Genomic DNA, 19873 nt, shown 5'->3' on the forward strand with positions numbered 1-19873 from the left:
TATATATATATATATATATATATCTTTAAAATATCTGTAAAACTACTATTTTTTAATTTTATTTTATTTTTTTTGTAAAAATGTGATCCAAATAAATGAAATTACTATTTTTATCTTATTTAGTAATAATAAAATTGATTCCACTTTATAATAGAGAATGACAATTTTACTCTGTTGCAAAATAATCTCAATTTACATTATTATACCTAAAATTGAAAAATTTCTTATATTTAAAACACTAACTGTTGCTTACAGAAGAATACTACATATTAAAATAAACTTTTTTAATATATTTTTTATAAAAAACTTTTATTGAAAGAGATGTACATATTGCACTCGTTCTCTATGTATAAATAAAAATCTAAAGAAAATCTATAGAAAAAAAATGTGCTAATACAAATAAAAAGAAAGATTATAACAATCATTTTCATAGAATTCTATAAATTAAAGTGAATACTCTCAAAAAGCTTAGGAAAATATATATACAATCACAGAGGAGATTAATTAACCTCTTATAGTAGGTAAATGGTCAAAATTTTGCTGATGTATAGAGGAGCTCTTCGGTCGATTTTCACTTTGACTATGAACAGAAGGTCCAGCCTTGGGTAGTTGGGGTAACACCATTTGACTATAATTAGTATTCTGGAAGTACGATAATGTATAATTGTGTGATCATATATATGTTCTTAGATTATTCTTGTTGGATAGAAATAGTATACTGTTGCAGTTTTGCTTGAACTATTTTCTAATGTTTCGCCATTGTTATTTGATCGTTAAACTTACTCTAGAACGTTCTCGATACTTTTTGAGTTTTTCGAACTCTTCCGTCTCGACATCCGGCATTTTAAAATGAAAATTATCAAAATAAGAATGCCGCAACAATTGTTCACACGTCCACCTTTCATTTGGATCTTTGTCTAAGCACTTCTTCAGGAAATCCATCTGTCAACAAAAAATTTATGTCTGTAATATTTATAATTATTACGGCGATAGCTCCAAAAATGTATATATTTTTTCGTTTGGTTGCATTCTGCGTTTTAAATTGTAATCAAAGCAAATTTGTTAATATTACCTGCAAAGTACTGCCATTTCCACGGGGTAGAGCGTCTTCAAGCGGCGTAAGTGTTTGCGGAGTTGGAAGAGTGATACCGGTAAAGAATTCATTCTGTTGAAAGATAGCCATGTGTCTCGGTAAAAGGTCACCTAGCGTTCTTCTTATTAAATACAATTGATCCACATCAGATTTTCCTGGCCACAAGGCTTCGCCCCGTATTAATTCAGCAAACACACAACCGATTGCCCATACATCGACCGGAGTGCCGTATTGTGTGTCTCCGACCTGTTCCGAAAAATCGATAGTTAATCCATTGTCCATCATAATTCTACCGTAATTCGATAGAGAAAATTTTCCAAATTTTATTAACATTTAAAATTGAAAATCTGCACGAAAATTTTGTTTTAAACTTTAAATAACTAAGCAACATACATGTATATTTAAACAAACATAAATTATAAAATTTGAATTTACAAAGACAAGCTTATCTTTGTAAAATACGTAAAATTTTTTTACAAAATTTACTATTTTGTATTTTAAAAAATTTATAAAATTTTGTATAACATACTATATTCTGTAAAGAAAATGTTAAGAAGACAACAAAAATGAAAAAAAAGATCGATTGCGTTATTATCACAAACACACTGATAAAGATTATTATTACGATTGATAAAGTGAGCAGCACGCTGAAGAAATATTCTATTATAATGACGCATAGCACATGCGTCATTATAATAGAACTATTATTTTTTTTTTTATAAAATCCGAAAAACTTGACAATGTGCATATTCGGATATTTACCAGCAATTCAGGTGCTCTGTACCATCTGGTTGCGACATACTCCGTATAGTTCTCACCGGGACTCAGCATACGTGCAAATCCAAAATCACATAATTTTACCACGCCTTCGGAGGTGATGAGAATGTTTTCTGGTTTCACGTCTCTGTGAACGCATCCAAGACGATGGCAATAGGCTACACCTTGCAGAATTTGCCAGGTAATCTGTCTCGTTGTGAGATCTGGGCAACCGCTAGGATACTTTTCCATTTCGTTCAGAAGAGTGTTTTCACAATATTCGAATACTAAATGTAATTTTCTCTTGCGTCTGAAGACTTCCAGAAGATTGACCAAGTTTGGATGCTTGAGATTCTATCGAGGGAAAATATTAATTTCTAAATTCTTGATTTTAATTACGTTATAGTTATTATTATTTCTATAAAAGAATTGCGAAAAACGATCGGGACGATTATTTCGTATATTTTTATGGCGTCTTCCTGGCACAATTCATCTTTTCTCTTTTACTTTCGAAATTATCTCTTACATCTAATCATTGTAATCCTAAAATTGTATTTATAATTTCGTAGCGTTTTATGAGTAAAGTACTGCAAAAAAATTTTAGCATACTATTTATTTTCAAGAGATATTCTTGTAATGCAGTATACTCTTGTACCTAAACAGGGAATAGCCTTGAAGCAAAATGTCAAAACGTGGCGAGTGAGGGGGCTTATTTGAATGCGCATACGTTTGGTAGTGAACCCGCTGATTGTAACGATAATATTAGGTCGGTAAGACCGTAACACGCTAAGATATTGACCGCTGCCCGGTATTGACCGTTGGCTATTTCTCGCAGCCATTATTGCACTTGTGCGAGCTTCTTATCGTGTAAATAAGAACGTCACTTGTCTTACTTATTATTACGAATACCTACTACTTCAATTCTACCCTAAACAACGTTTGAAGAACGATAGAAGAAATTTTATCAAGTATAAATCTCTAATTCTATTTGTAAATTTTATTTCTACAATCAAATGTGTGTGTGTGTGTGTGTGTGTGTGTATCTTAAAATAAAAATAGGAATTTATAGGAAAAAAAATGAAGAATTTACGAATGTATTTAATATTTATTAAGGCTCTTAGGAGGCCAAAATTATCGCACCCTCATCGTCCTAGTGGGTGGGAACTAGTGGTCGCGTCAACGTATACGTTCCGGAGGTCATTCACCTTCAAGAATGCGAGACCCTCGGCAAACTTGGTTATTCCGCAGATCGATCGAATCGGAAAACTTCATGTCAGCGATTCTTATGATCTTTTTCTTTTATACTTGTAATAAAAATTGTTCACAACATATTCAACAAAGATTATGCTTTTCGTAATACTTTCGCTAGTTTGAAAAGGGTAATAACTTCAAACAAAACGTTTTATTTTTGACAATTGAGAAAAAATGGAAAAACTGACCTTTAAAAGACGTATCTCTCGCAATGCAATTTTACGTATTAGGGGATCATCCTCGGTCTGTTGAAATTTCTTTACAGCCACCAATTTTCCAGTTTGCCGGTCCCTACACTGGAAGACGACACCATAGCTACCCTCGCCGAGACGCGCCAGACGCTCATAACGCTCCATGGCTTTGCTCGGTGCCCGAGACCTGTGCAAAATCATTTTTCTCGATGTGAGTAGTGGATTTCAATAAAATTTGACACTGGAAATTTTTCTGGACACAGAAAAATAAATTATATCAAGCCGATAATTTGTAAAATCCAATTTAAACGAAATATTCTATTAAACTTTGCAATCACATCAAAATAGTCTAATGTTGAATCAGCGATTTCTGAAATTATTGGCGAAAATAATATTCGAACAACACGTATATGTATAAGTTTTATCACTTATTCGCTCTATAAAATAGTTGTATAACGTATCGTACATATTTTTTGTGTTATTAAAAGTATTAACTCAAACAATTTAGTCGTCGTAATTGCATCGAAATATTTTCGAAAATTAGAAAATTAGAATTTCTTTAAACCTTTGTGTTTAAGAAAATGTTCAGTCTTTTTTACTAAACAATCGCGCGCGCGTTAAGGTCGAATATCGATAGAAATTGCTATTTTTGGAAACGCAGAGCACTAATTCGACGTCCAATTGTCTAATTGTTGAATACCCACTTTTTATATTTGGCAAGGCATGGTAACGACGTCAATTGTTGCGTAAAGAGCATAGTATCGCGATGTACGGTACCGGCTGGACTGTCTCTATTCCAACGGATGACCAAGGGTCAAGCTACCCCACGAGTTTTGCTTTATTCGAATTCACGTTTAGCGCAGGCGTAGGTGGAGTGGTCAACTAACGATTGCAATACCGAACCGAAATAATTTCTAAAGTTGAGCAAGTACCTCTAAAACGCGATATATATCGATATTTCGGTTTTCACCGATATTGCGATCGCTACTCAATCAAACAGTCTATCAGAAGGCTAATAAAAATTGAATGGGGCCATATATAACATATCATCGTATAATCAGAATCGAGATTGCTGCAAGAATGAGAAATTCCATGAAAAATGATAAGGAATTGTTCGATGAAATGTGTTCTTTAACATTTATAACACTCAACTAGATTGTGAATACGATATTGACCAGTACAAATTATTTCACAAAATAGTACGATCGTAAGATTATGTTATTTCATCAAATACACATCTACTATTATTGAATATATCTACTTTTTATGATTATTGGATTATTTAATTCTGGAGAGTTGGCCGAATTAAGTCTCTTACCACTGTGGTATGCATTGTCGATAATTTACAAATCTCACGTCGTTCATTGTATCGATACTCTCGCACGCATACGTGACATAATTTCGTATGTTATCAATTTTTTAAAAGTTAATTGCCGCATCCGGATGTCTTGAATGTAAAACAGGATAGAGAACTTTGACCAGGTCCAATCAGGTTAGGTGTATGTTAGAGACGGACACGAAAAATTATTAAAACAGGTTTTACGTAGCTATGTTCACAAATATCCTTTAAAGATTGCATTTATATTATAAAGAATTTTAATTGAAACATTACAATTGTTACTTTATAAAGAGAGATCTCATATTAATATACATATATTGAAATCGTTATACATAGATAGTCTTTATTTATCAGATTGATTTTGCCTAGTTAAAAAGTGCGTTCCATTTTTGGAATATTATAACAATCACATAAAATTATTTAACATATTAGAGAAAATATAGAATTTATTTTTTTTTTAGTTTATTATTTTTAAGAAAAAAGCTTTGAGCATGCAAAATCAAAATATAATATCCCAGACAGCACAGAGTTCAAAAATTTAAAAATTCAGTCGTATATCAATTTTGAGTTAATTTTTAAATGCAAAAGAAGTTTTTTTTCTAGAAGTTCTGAAAAAAAATGTTTTTACACCTGAAAATGAAACTTACAATTAGAATTGATGACATGACTCATGAATGTATACGAATGAAATCTTTTTGAACTCTGTGCTATCTCAGATATATGTTTTGATGAAATCATATCCTATGGAGCATTTGCGTATAATATATCATTATTTTTCTGAAAAACTTTAATATCTAATTTGGGCATTAAATAGTAAATAAAAAAATTTAAAGAAAGATTACTCATTAACAATAATTATTTATTATAAAAAATAATTACGTGGATAAAAAAATAATTTTATCCACGTAATGATAAAATCTTCGTTCAAAAAAATGTGACATTAATGGATGGCCCTTATTGGATCATTTTCTTTACAAGTTGTCATATAATTCTATAATAAGATAATATAATTTTAATGATTCATATGCGATTTAATCAAAATTCCGTGCTAATATGGACTACGAGAAAAAAATGAATGAGTAAAATAATGATTTCTTATCTGTATAACTTTTCATAATTATTCTGGCCTCAATTCTCCAACTTAATTGAAGATTCGATTAAAGAATTCGATTTGCCGAACAACATCCGATGGGCACAATTGCAGGAACAGAACAGATTGTGGGATAAGAAACGCAGAAACAATTACGTACAAAAATCCAAGAATGGAGTTCATGAAGTACTCTTGTCAGGTCACCCTCGTTGGCGAACATACCGGACAGTACTAATAGTATACGTTGAAGAAAGCAACGGCTTTACGTTATTGTTGAACTCTTGATTATTGACAATCGATATTACGTTCCCTGGGTGCGTCTATATAGTCTGTGACCGTGAAAGAGGTCAAAATGTTCCCAACTGTTGGACGGACGCTATAGTGAGTGTTACGCGATACAAGATGCGAAAATATAGAGTTGTGACACTTTTAGACAATATGTTCGCCTAGCTTACTGCACGTATTTTTCGTGATTATGATGGATGATAAGAAACGTAAATGTCATTCGCTATTAGCCGTCAAGGTTCAATCTCCCGCATTCTATATTTGTCCTTAACATTTTATGACGTCGATAATATCGATATGTAATACGACATTACTCCGTTTAAGATTTCCATAAGCTATAATACAGTTTACTGAACATAAAAATAGTAAGATGAATGTTTCATGAAATTTTTTTTATTAGTTTTAATGAAAAGCTCTCTGTGAGAAATATCTTGAAAATAATCCGCTGATAACATATAAAGAACTCTACATGAAACCATAATAAATATTTTAAATAATGTATGTACAAAGATTATTGCTAATACGCAATTCGTATGGGAAAACATATATATTAATAAAATCCGCACCAAATGTTACATAAACTTTATATACATCAAGATATATATATGTATATATATATATATATATATACAATGAGAGATTACTTAATTTCTTGGATCTTTTCGAAAAATTTTTTCTGGGCTTTAAAAAAAGGAATAGACGATTAGACGATTAGTTCTTGGAACGAATGGAATAAATATCAGAAAGCCAAAATCGTATAAGTTTACACAAAGACGTGTCTGTTGAAAAAAATAGCATATACTAAAAAAACTCGCGAAACAATAGATACTTAATTATTGAAAGATACATTCAAAAGGATAATTTATTAATTAATTCGAGCAGCGTATGTTTATTGCGTGTTTAACGATGTTGCTGCATCGATGGTCAGTGTTTACCTCCTTGGTAGCAACGGTAGCGTGCTACCGAATAGCCAGAGCTTCCTATCTTGAAGCCATTTGTCCATTCGCAGGCTTCTCACAGAATTTTCACGCTACGAATGAAATATTCATGTTGCATCTCGACGAACACCGTAGCGACCATCGTGAATTTATTTCGGCGTGTCGACATTGTTGACATGGCCTTTTGCCGAAGCGATTTTTCCAATGGTGGCACTAGGAAACGGATTTTCACTGTACACGCGATTGTTCTTTTGCCTAAAACCACGTCAACCGACCGATCGATAACCCTTTGGGCTTTCAGTACCTACCTCACCCGCTTTCGCTAATTTGATTGATTCTTAAATAAGCCAGAAACAAGTTCTAAGGTTTAAGAAAGCACTAAATTTCAAAATATATTTTATTACTTATGAATAATCTATATGTATATATTATATTTCTATAATCTATATAATTATTCTGTAAATAAATAATTTATAACCTTTCATATGCACGTAAATGTAAAACTATATATTAAAATTACATAAACATATAATATATACTAGAATTATATTACTACAGATTATAGAATTTTCATTAAAATTTCTAATTAAAGAAATTACACTTTATAGTTTTATATCAAATTTTTGCAGGCAGGTACAAGGAAGAAAATATGTTATAACATAATTAATTTTGATTTATTTATATTTTTATATGGAATAATTATTTTGCATAACTAGGGAACACACAGAATATAAGTCAGATATATATTTTATTACATAAATTCGTCATTTATAACTTTGTATATCATATGGCAACAAATTCTTTTCTTATAATACAATACTAAATTTTAGGACAAGCGCAGCATTCATCAGGATAAAGCGGCGCTCTAATTCTTGTTCTCTTTCTCCCAATAAATCGATTGCAGAAAATTTACATACTACAATTATTCAGGTACGAAATTATAATCATTTTTACTTATATATAAATATATAAATATATATATATATATATATATATATATATATGTATATATAGGTAATGCTATACAAATCAATTTAACATCAATATAGACAATTTGATTTCTAATTTATCTATAAATTTTGTCTGGCAGTTTTAATATATATTTCTTATATTATACTTTTGTGCGCGCGCGAGAAGCAAATTTATTCCCATTAGGAAAAATACTTGATTTAAGAAAAAAGTATATATCCAGACTTTTGTAGAGTTTTTTAGATTTATCAGCAATAGAAAAGTATCTTTATAAAAGAACAAAGCAATACACCAGTTATTCTCTATATGTTTCACATTTTTTAAAAACATCAAATCTGTTGCGCTACTTTTCGTAATTAATGTTTTCCTTCTTTAAACGCGAAAATTTTCTTTGCTGTTATAATATTTTTTGTCAAAAATTTTACGTAAAATAATAGAAAATGTCTTTTATCCATGCCTCAGACTATTTTTATATTAATTTAATCGAGTTTTTTTCCAAGAAAGTCTTGGAAAAAATTATTATTTAGACGCTCTTTGCATTCCTTTGTATTGTGCAGGATGATTTGGGTTTTTCAACGTCTTGCGTTTCACCTCGTACAGTGAACGTAACAAAATATCTTTTGGTACGATCCATTTTCTCAGTTGGAAGAGCAATCACTTGTTTTTCCTCTCCGTGTGTCACTTCCACCTAAAATAAGCAGAATGTACAGAAAATGATTTAAAGAATAACATGTGCTCTAATGTGCATAAAACATTGGAGATTAACAAATCATTTATTTTAATTATAAATTAAGATTAACAATTTGTAATTTTATTATTAATTGTAACAACGTTATTGGTTTATAGATTTCTATAAATTTTACGTTAAAAATGATTTATATTATTACCGTCATTTGCCCTCTGCCGCGACTCTCTATTTTCGGAAGATGGTTCACTCGATCTGGGACGCCTCCACCCACTGCAATTATAATCTACATTTACACTGCAGAAACTGATTTTTTTCGAGCTCTACATACATATAGACGACGAAATATTAAAAATTAAGCGATCATTTTAGTAACGATATAATTTACAAAAAAAAGATATATAAGAAGGTTTCCTTTAAATCTTGTATATTCGAATATGTTGATATCTTAAAAGCGACACGTGTTGCATCCAAATGCGATAATATATTAACATACGATAGGTATACACTGGAATAGAGGTGTAAGCGCTGGTTGCATGATGACAACGATGAGTTTTTTGTGTGCATTGCTTAGCTTCGGTACAAAAGTCTGGAGTAGTTGGTCTTCCTTGCAGCCTTCTTAATTGCTCGTACAGAAACGCTTCGAATTGTCTACAATGACGGTTTCGTAGTATTAAATTATAATAATTAATAATAACACTGTAGAAATACCATTGTGCATTACGAGTGTAAATAATCGGAAACCGACGCCTATTTTTGCCTGCTGAACACGAATTCGTTGGCAAAAGTAGATTATCACGTCAAAATTTTAAGAAAAATGAAATTATCGTTTTCGGTCTCTTTGACGTATTTTTCTTAAAATTGTGCCGTGATAGTCAACTTTTGCCAATAGATTTATGTTTAGCAGGCAAAAATACGCCGGAAAAGACTATTCACACTCGTGATGAAAAAAAAAATTAATTTTGTTCCACAGTTTAATTAGTATTAAATATTATTAAACACTCAATAAAAATTATTTAGTCTAATAACCTAAACGTTAATGATCGATCATATTTTGCAACACCAAGAGTAGGTCCAGACATTCCCGATTTATGAAAGGCGTCCACCTGAAAAAGATCACTTTGCAAATTTCACGAAATATATCGATAATAACATTGATAGACAGATTAGAAAGTAGAAACGTTTAATTATTTTTTATGATTTCCATGAAGGAACGTTTTTACATATATTTGCATTACAATTTATCGTGATCGTATAGAGCGAGTCTTACCTGTCTTTTTACTAAAACGTGCTCGTTCGCTCTACCGTGACGAATCTGTAATCTCTTCAGCTCCATTAATTGGAAAAAGATTTTCCTTTCGAGATGATAACGACGCAGACCAATTTGTACATCTCTGGTAATGGTCTCCATATTGAGAGCTTGCTGTTTCGCCGTATTTGGAAAACACCTTACGTTCCGTCTCCGTGGAATTCTCGATACTCTCGGGCTCGGTTCTATTCCACTATCTCTACCTCCGCTGTCGCGACGATGTTTCCTCCACAATCGTTCTCGATGATTGCCGCCGTTCTCAATTGTAACTAAACGGCTGGTAGTTGTTGATTGTACCTAACAATAATTACATTTCATTCGATATTAATGCAATTAATTGAGTTTGTACCGAAAACTTTTTGTAAGTAAAATTAAAAACACAATTAATATTAATTTTTATTATAATTCAGAGATATCTATTACTTTCAAAAAAATTTATGGTATATACTAAACAGTAGTACATATGTTTAAAAATTAAATAAATGCTTTATTGGCAACATACTAAAAGATAGAGTTTAATAGATATAAGTTTTTTAATATACCTGAGGCAAAGAATCGATTCTTGAAGTTCTAGATACACCTAAAGCTGTGCTAGGAGTCTCTTCCTCACTCGTGCTTGGTAAAACTCGCATAACACCAATTTCATTATCTTCTTCATGCTCCGTCTCATGCTCCATATCCTCTCCGAGAGCTTCCCTAATTTCTTTCTCGACCGCTTCGTCTTCATCCCATTCTGGGCTATCTAACACTGCGATTATCGCACTTTGATGCGACGAACGCTCCTCAGAACTTTCAAACAGGTGTGTCTTTGTTGATGCCTTTGAAGAAGACTTTCCAGTCCTCATATTTTTTCCTGTAGATGGTCTTGAGTGCCTCATTTTTGTCGATCTCGCGGGCTTTGGAGAACTCGAAGAACTATCGTCGATATAGCGAAAATCTTTATCTCCTAAAATTTTTATCTGTTAGAGAAATCTTTGTTTGTTGGAAACAATGTATTATTGAAAGTATTATTGTCACAAGCATGAATTTTTTTTATAAGTCACAAGTCGCACGTGTGTGATTGCGTGAAAGAATGTATCATTTACAATGAGTACTTTCGCTATGTAAAAATTATTTTAAAAAATTTTTTGTCCTCGAAATAACGCTTTAAATGCTAATTAAAAATTTAAATTAAAATCCAAATACCGCGCGTTATATTTTTACAATTTTCTAAATATTTTAGGTTTTGATATATTTCAGCGATTTACCTGTTTTAATTTCTGATCGTTCTTTGCCATCTTTTTTAATAGGCTCCGACTTTTTGTCACGTAATGAACCCGTCCTTTCTGGGGAAAGACTTTCTTCCACGTTCAGCGTTGACACTCTCGATTCTGTTGATGATAAATCTGCGGATTTCCCACGCGCGGAATCATCTAAGTATTTGTCGTCGTCTGTTGATCGTTCGGTAAATGCTTCCGTTTTCTGTTTTTCATCCACCTGCATTTTTTCCAAAGATTTGATATCGTCGCGCTTATTCATATCTTTGTGCTCTTTTGATTCGGCTTTATCTTTGGCTGAGATCTCTTCAGTAACTACTTTCGTGGATGTCTGCTTTGTCAAAACCGTATCTTCATTCTTAGTTATTTGTACACTCTCGACATTTTCTTTCAGATCGCTTGCAGTTTGGCGTGCATCGGATTGTTTCGAAGCTTTCGATTCTCCATCATCTAATAAAGTTTTTTTCGCGACAATTTTCTCGTCTCGCTTCGAATCTTCGGAGGCTAATTTTCCAGTCTCCACACTCGAAATATGCTTCATTACAGTCGTATCTTTTTGATCTTCCGAAATTACAGTGCTTTTAATGATTTTATCTCCATCTTTAAAACTACCTTTCTCTTTGTCGACGAGATCTTTAGTAGGACTGGATTTGGTTTCTTGCTTTCCATGCAATGTGCCATCACTCGATATTACACTCTCGAATGTATTTAACCTATCTAAAAGAAAGATTACTATAGCCAATGTTTAACAAACACAAATTTATTAAATATACTAAATTTAATAACGACTAAAACTTTGTTATCAAATTTCCTATATTAAAAATATTTAATTTTATCTTACAAAAAAATTATTACATTCAAATTTTTACCTTGCGTTTTACTATGTGCATCTTCTTTTGCATCCTCCATGCTAATAGGCATTACTATTTTATCCTTTTCATCCTGGACTTCTGAAGAACTAATATCCTTGAAAGTTTCCTTTGTTTCCTCTATCGTCCTTTTTCTCAAAACCCCGTCAGAGCTCGTCTCCTTCGCAATTTCTTGCGTTGATCTCGGAGTGTCAGAAATCTGGTCTTTGTGAACCATCGCTGTGACAATCACTCGCTCTACGGTTTCTTGACTAGTACTATCCGTCGCGTCTCTCCGATATCGAGATTCTATTATCCTCTCGCTGCCACCTTCTTCTTCTTCTTCAGCCGAAGTATGCATCGACTCTTTTATTACGACACTTTTTTCTACCTTGTCCGGCGATTTATCTCGATCTGCGGTATTTTTATCTTTATCGAACGTTCTCGACTTGTTAGATCTCGACATTTTCTTAGAGCTACGTTTGTGCGTTTTGGTCAATTTTGTTTCCTTTGTGCATTCCATAGGTGTCTTCAATTTTTTTCCGGATACAACTTTTTCACACTTTTTTTCCAGTGATTTTTTCACTACGATTACTTCTAAGCTGTCGTCGCTTACGCTTCGATCATCATCTTCTTTTCTTGAGTCATTTTTAATTTCCGTTTCATTGGAGCTTTTGCTTTTGTCCTTTTTTTGCTGTTTTTTTGCGTGCTGCCGATGTTTGGCTACTCCGTTTTCAGTGTCATCGTGAGAATAATCGCAACTATCCGATTCGAACGACGAATCCAAATATTCCTGTTTATGCCTCGTTGATACTCTTCTGCTTCGTTTTTTTTGCAGATTATGTTCATTGATAGTATTATCATATCTATTGATTTATATACAATTTCAAAATTTAACATTTTATGGCAGTGAAATCAATATAAGAGATGTTTAGAATGTAATATACATATAATGCATCTCTCCACAATTATTAACTATTTACATTTAATCACATAATTTTTTTTAAAGTATATTAAAAAGTCGCTCTAACTATTTAAAAGAGAGATCTAAAATTATTCTATGAACTATATTGATATTAAAAATTTGTAAATAAAAAAATAAAATGCCAACATCACATATAGAAGTGATATATTTTTATGTAACAGCTTATGAATAGAGAAAAAAGATTTGTTATATCTCAAATGTTATAATTTTTCTTTCGTATTATTTTGCACATTAATAAAAAAATATTTATTTTACCGTGCGGATTCGCTTCGAGCTCGTCTGTCATCTTTTTTCGAGGATGTCTTTGACAAACGCACTTCTTCCTCACTAAAACTCCGACTATCCCGACGAGTGAGCTTTTTCAGATTACCTTTTCGTCGCGTTCTTCTTTCTATCCATCTCTCCTCATAGTAGAGCTCGGGATGCTTGTGCCCTCGTCTACAAGGACTACTATCGCTCGCGGTGCTACTCTCGTCATGTTTTATTCGAACCTTTGCTGTAAAAACTAAAGTTATTTCAATGACTTATTGTGTTATAATTGTATGGTACTATTGTGAAATATAATTGATAACACACGTCGAGAATTATATTTTTAAGAAATATTTGAAATATTTTGTAATAAGCCCTAGTAGCACAATATTCCGCCAATTATAAATTTGCCAATATTGTGCTACCAGGGAGGATTGTTATATGTATGACACTATAAATGATATTTATTATTATATCAGCTCGGTTTTTCTCGAACCAGATTTAACAAATGCCTATACGCATTACACATATACCTAATCTGACCTTTGTTCGGTGCAGTCTTATGCGTTCTGAGTTGCTGCGCCATAGTACCACCGTGCATCTGAATCAGTTTCGCACAATCCCTATGTCCTCTATAGAGTGCTGCGTCTAGCGGAGTCATCGAATTGCCCTTGCTAGTTCTAAGAACTGCATTGATTTTTGCGCCATGATCCAAGAGAATTTTGCACGCGTCCAGATGTCCGTGCAAAGCCGCGACATGAAGGGGTGTCTTGCCGTCGTGAGTAGCGACGTCCAACGTGCTCGGTCTTTTTTTCGCTAACCACTTTATCAATTCGATTCTACCGGACGCGACGGCCTCGTGCCCTATCCCCGTGCCACGCACGGTTTTAGCGTGGAGCGACCCGCCATGCTGAGTTAGAATCTTCAAAGTTTCTAACTGACCCTTAGCTGCGGCGCAAAGTGCTGGTCTGAAAAACGTAAAAATTTCGAGACTTTTTCATTTTTACTAGAATTAAAATATAACGGATTGCGCCAACATGTTATAAGTATATCAAATGCGGTAGAGTATCTATTGATTGTTAAGAATCATTATCTAGGAAACCTGTCATTCTATTATTTAATTATTTTATCCGAAAAACCAATTAAAAATTAAGATTGTTCCAGAAACTTGATAATCTTACGTTCTACCCTTTCGATCTTGACGATTGGGATCGGCCCCGAGTTTGAGGATAAGAGCGGTGGCATCCGCGTGACCTAAAGTCGCAGCGTAATGTAACGCGGAACAACCGTTGTCGTCCACATAGTCGGGATGAGATCCGCACAAGTTGACGAGTACTTCTACGCATCTCGCGTGGCCTCTCGAGGCTGCACAATGAAGTGCCGTGAGTCCGTCTTTGTCTGAAGTACCTGCGGCTGCCGAACCTCCGGCTCTAATTCCAAGGAAAAAAATTATAACGAATCTCCCTTAATTTCTCTTCATCATTTTTTTCAATTATCATTTAAAGAGTCAACGATTAAAATTAAATCAATTCAGCATTTGAGAGAGACTGACGTTTTTGCTGGACAACTAAAACGATTAGAGTCTCTACCTTGCTAGAGCCAACACTGCCTCCACGCTACCCGCGCTTGCCGCCCACAGAATCGGTTGCCGTCCGTCCTCGTCCTTTGCATTCACGTCCGCGCCGAATTCAAGAAGCGTTTGTAAAACTTTCAAGCCAACCTTCTTAGGAACAGCAAGCTCGGCCGTGGCGGCCGCGCCGCAACATTGAGCGGCATAGTGAAGTGGAGATCCGCCACGTAAATCTGGGGTGGAAGGTCGCGCGCCAGCCGCCAGAACCAACCGAACGCATTCCGCTTCCCCGCAAACTAAAAATCATTTTTGTATCTACGACTTTTTTGATATTTTGAAAAGGACAATGAAAAAGAATAATACTGGAGATTGCTCCTTTCGATTGGTGCAATCACTTTGTTACAATTAGCGAATAACATCGTGGAAGGTCGTAGTTACGCGATTGAACAAATTTATATCATAGTGTCACTAGATAAATAATTTCTCTTACATCGTTAGTGTATCGGAAATATCGGGATATACAGGTTTAAAGAGTCTTTGTACGTGCAATCTTCTCTTTAGCTTCAATATTTGATCGAAGCTTATACGGCTGCAATTATTATACTAAGCATTTTAAATTGCATCGTTATTTTACTTTAATTGTATTTTTTCTATTACGATCTTTTTTTTCTTTTCTTCCTCTTTCTCTTAGAAGGTCAAACTGTCCTGCACTATCGTACATTCAAAGTTTTCTTAAAGGGATTTCTTTGGGTGACGCGTGAAATGCAGAGCGTTGTATCGTTCTTCCCGATCTCCGAGGAAACGACGGGCGTGCCGTAATGGTCAAGGAAGGTCAGTAGGTCATCCTGACAAGAGTAACGTTCGTTCGTTAGCGATCACGCAAGAACGCATATCGCGATCGTTTTAGCGACTGACCATAGAAGTCCTTGGATTTTATTTGTATGAAAATTTAGACAAACGCACGCGCGTAGGCGTTTTATCTGTTAGATATATGTCAGTTATACACACGGAAAGAACAATTTTGTTGAATCCAGATCTGAAAATAATTTTTGTTCAATAATTAAAATAATTTTGTGCGAAAGTCAAAATGATTGCTAGAATATCAAAACGTTTTATAGCAATACTTATCAATTTTAACACTCCAACCAATTATTTTGATGATTCAACAAAAAATTATTTTCAGATCTGTATTTAGCAAAATTTTTAGACCTTTTAACAAAATCGTTGTATATATTCACATGCATAAAAGAAAAAAAAGCAACTTAATTAAAGCATGATGATCAAAAATTAAACGACGCTTAGATATTATATTGATTTGCATACTAAACAAAAAGCATTTAACATCTGACATAGTTTGTGAAAATCTGCAGGAAAAGCTGACTGATCCGCACAATCATTTAAGACTCAGCAAATTTATAATATAGACCCGAATATCTTGCGAACATTTTACTCATTTACGCACATACGTTTTTGCTAAACAAACAATCGAGAAAGAAGAATCAAAGCAAAATGGAAACTTAAGATCAAGAATAAAGGACAAAATTTTTCTAAAATAAAGATGTAAATAATATGTTAGTAACATTTATTAACACAATACAGTTGAAAGGGTTAAAAGCTGAGAAAAAAAAACAATTTGTGCAGTTTAAATAAATGCAGGCCTAAAAAGATAATAATCTTTTAGAGATAACAGCGGAAAGTACCAGTGGCCCAATGGAGAACACTATGTCCCTCGAGATCTTTAGCGTTAACATCGGCACCGTTCGCCAAGAGAACCGCGACCAGCTGAGTGTCCCCGGCGATGACCGCGAGATGAAGCGGGGTGTGCCCCTCGGCATCAGGAGCGTTCACCAGTTCTGGTGCCGCCGCGGCAACGGCACCACCGGTACCCGCGTCCATGCAATAATGAAGGGCGTTTCTCAACGTACGATCCCTATAAGCGATCGTTTCCTCCTGTTCCTTCAATAATCTCAATACTCTTGTCCTGTCACTCTGTTGACAGGCGTGCATCAAAGGTGTTGCACCGATGTGTAATACTCTGAAACAGTGCGTTTCTTTTATTGATTTAGTGGAAAGGGATAGAGAGAAAAAAAGAAATTTGTATAAAAGAAAGAAATTATTCCGCAACAATTTTTATTTTTTCATATAGAATTATTTCTGATATTGTATTACTGATTATAAGAATTATGTATTAGCTAACGGTAATTGCTTGAAAAACGTTTAAATATCGTGTTGAATCCCGTCCGTCAAACAGATTGACTTGTGGACGAAAATAGATGAGCAAATTTAAGTAGTTTGGAAGGAAATCAATATCGAAATAGTCTCTACCTATAAGGTCTCTTCTTGCGATGATCCTGATGCTGCACAGGGCAAGGTGGATCCTGCGACCGCGATGTACCGGACAGTCTGTGTTTGGACGAACGATGATTTGGATACGGTGTCAGCGGGGGCAAGGACACATCGGCCACGCGATCCGCTCTTTTCGGTTGAGGCTTCTCCTGCGACTTGAGCGGGATCGGCGGAGTCTTAGTGTCCATGCCCGTCTCTGGCACCTACTCGCGACTACTCCAACCGGTCGCGTGGAAACATCTTCGGACCTCTCGACGGATCGAACTCATCGCGCCGAGGAGGACGTCCGGTCTCTTGACCCCGAGTAAAATATATCAGTGCGCGAAAGAAATTCGGTCGAAAACGTCCGGATGTACACGATAGTGTTTGAAATTTCAATAATAGTCGATATCAATACAGCAATAAAATGAGCATTATATGCACGTAGAATATAAAAAAAATGTATAGACTGCATGTACGTATGTAAGTACATATACATATACGAGCTGATTAAGTAAATTTCGAGCGTTTCGCAACATACATTGCGATAATAAATGGGGCTATCGTAAAAATGAAACTATCGATTTATGTATCTGCGCGCGTGAAGGACGACGCTGCCGTAAAATCTGTAACGATGCTCCGCATCCTAAAATAAGCATTCATTAAGGTACGACCCAAATTTTCGGTTCTAAATCAAAGTTCAGTTACTGACCACGTGGTGAACTGACCAGGTCACTCGCTACCATAGAAACCAACGGTCACAACACGCGAATACCTATAAAGAACCATAATAGCTGATACCACGGCAAGGTCGTCACGTGTCGAATTCTAATCTTCACCTCGCGTAGATCGTATATGAGCTGTCAGGAAACTGATTACTTAAAACACCAAGGGAGCTATTTAACCCTGGCTATGCATAGCGTCTTTTAGATCCGACGGCATCAATGGAATAAAAATATTATTATGCTTTTTGTCTGATTTCTCATTTAATTTGTCTTTGTATAACCTGGTTTATCCGTCTGGGCAATGTTATTATATTTACATTGCATTAAGTACATAGTATTTGTTTAAAAAAAAATGTCGAATTAATCAGTTGAAAGCCAACCCAACAAAAAATTTGCTTGATTATCTTTGATATGCTTGATTATTTTTTATATTTTTCAATTTCATATTAAATTCAATCGAAGAAAATCGTTTATTACAATTTTCAAAAATTCAACTTGTAAACGATTTGAAAAAAAATTGAATAAACAAATGAGAAACTCGCATTTTATCTTTGGCTTATATTAAATTTAATAAGTTTTTACACAAATCAGGTTGGAAATTAAAATTTTATTAAATAAAACCCGCTTGAAAAAAATTAATGATAAAATTTTGTCAATAGTTGACAAAATTTTATCATTAATTTATATATACATATATATATCTTTAACCATTGATTAACGAAATGAATATCTCGATATTTTGCCGTAGAAAAATTGTTTCTGTATCGGTTAAATGCCGTGCAAGTGAGAGTGAGATTTCATATATAGTTCATAGTCTCGCGCAAGATATATACATACATGCGTACATACATAGATACGTGCAACGAACTCGCGCCGTAACGCGACGATGACTGAAAATCGTTAATTCGTTGATTCACCATGCCAAACATCGATCCATTGCTCCGTTAATAATTTGCCGAGACCTTCGCGTTTTTCGTGATGTTACGTCATTAATATTTAATTGTAACATCTCCGTCTTTTCGCGTTACGTGTGTGTACCACGCTTTGATATATCACGTGTTTATTGTTTACGAGATCCGAATTGGCAATCGATCGAAATGTATATATCTCACATGCACTTACTCATAAAAATTAACGAATGAAGCAATTACTCACTCATTCTTATACTCTACAAGATATATACTTTTTAATACAAAGAAGCACATAAATAAAAAAGTGAAATGTGTTTGATGATTCACGAATAATTTTTCTTTTTTTTTTTTTTAACTTTTATCGATAAATGTAAATGACTAAATTTACATTACTTGAATATAATGAGAAACCGTGTCTCATGAAAGATTCAAATACTTAACTGTTACAGAATAGTAGAAAGATAGAGATCTTGTTCTATATTGTTTATTTTTTGTAACAATATTAAAAACTTTATATCAATATTGTATATAAATTAATTATAAATCTTTACAATAATAAGATACCTGTATTTCAAGTAGAGAATGAATTCAAGTAGAGAATGAAAGATAAAGATTTATATAATTAATGAAAAATCAATTTAAAAATATTAAATAAAACGTTGAATCGAAAATTAAATTAATAAGCATTAAAATGGAAAACAAACTAATGAATTTTAATATGCGTTTATTGGCTTGTATTGACCTAGAAATATCTTCTTACTGGTTAATTAAGTTACATCGTTTAATATCGAATTCTATTTTATTTGCATTTTAATTTTTATTCCTTGCAGAAACAATCAAATTTGTATCTTTTTATATCAGAAAAAGAATGATAGTAATGACGATTAATGAAATATAGAAATATGTTGACATTCACATGATATCCGACAATAAATATGCAAGAATTTAATTGAGCATTCTAGTATAATATCTAATGTATATATTTAACTGATGTACTTTTACTTACCTCGTGTTATAAATTACGCAACTAAATAGTGTTATTTGCTCATTATTTTGGCGCCATCAGATTTCAAAAATCAAAATTTGATTGTCAAATGT

General features: G+C 33.5%; 2 protein-coding genes and 1 long non-coding RNA gene across 8 annotated transcripts in view; 1 reads left to right on the forward strand and 2 right to left on the reverse strand.

The window, feature by feature from the left end:
- The window catches only part of LOC105454695, a 17899-nt gene extending 1389 nt beyond the window's left edge, over positions 1 to 16510 (forward strand). Inside the window, exons 3-4 of one of the 3 annotated variants that reach the window (XR_975018.1) lie at positions 3366 to 3502; positions 16496 to 16510. This is a non-coding gene — a long non-coding RNA (uncharacterized LOC105454695). Of the gene's footprint in view, positions 1 to 3365; positions 3503 to 4012; positions 4028 to 7773; positions 7789 to 16495 lie in introns of those variants that run through there. The other 2 variants (XR_975019.1, XR_975020.1) reach the window with 2 other exon arrangements.
- Positions 291 to 7219, reverse strand: LOC105454694 (cyclin-dependent kinase-like 4). Of its 4 annotated transcripts, none has more exons than XM_011697507.1 (6): positions 6941 to 7219; positions 3289 to 3478; positions 1856 to 2203; positions 1073 to 1339; positions 784 to 942; positions 291 to 642 (listed from the first exon to the last, which is right to left on the reverse strand). In XM_011697507.1, exons 1-6 carry the CDS (start codon positions 7006 to 7008, stop codon positions 505 to 507), a joined length of 1170 nt encoding a protein of 389 aa, XP_011695809.1. In that variant the 5' UTR covers positions 7009 to 7219; the 3' UTR covers positions 291 to 504. The 4 variants fall into 4 exon arrangements, with proteins under 4 accessions (XP_011695809.1, XP_011695812.1, XP_011695811.1 ...); XM_011697510.1 differs by lacking the exon at positions 6941 to 7219 and adding an exon at positions 5881 to 6119; XM_011697509.1 differs by lacking the exon at positions 6941 to 7219 and adding an exon at positions 4610 to 5010.
- Positions 8422 to 18123, reverse strand: LOC105454693 (ankyrin repeat domain-containing protein 12). The gene is made up of 15 exons (XM_011697505.1): positions 17140 to 18123; positions 16515 to 16849; positions 14834 to 15110; positions 14426 to 14674; positions 13788 to 14212; positions 13251 to 13500; positions 12032 to 12876; positions 11813 to 11879; positions 11154 to 11707; positions 10449 to 10852; positions 9872 to 10203; positions 9627 to 9722; positions 9094 to 9248; positions 8800 to 8870; positions 8422 to 8600 (listed from the first exon to the last, which is right to left on the reverse strand). The coding sequence occupies exons 1-15, from the start codon at positions 17346 to 17348 to the stop codon at positions 8436 to 8438; spliced, it is 4434 nt and encodes a 1477-aa protein (XP_011695807.1). The 5' UTR covers positions 17349 to 18123; the 3' UTR covers positions 8422 to 8435.
- Between the last annotated feature and the right edge of the window lie 1750 nt (positions 18124 to 19873).

Source organism: Wasmannia auropunctata, unplaced genomic scaffold (assembly GCF_000956235.1).
Source record: "Wasmannia auropunctata unplaced genomic scaffold, wasmannia.A_1.0 LD335976.1, whole genome shotgun sequence".
Taxonomy (NCBI): Eukaryota; Metazoa; Arthropoda; class Insecta; order Hymenoptera; family Formicidae; genus Wasmannia; species Wasmannia auropunctata.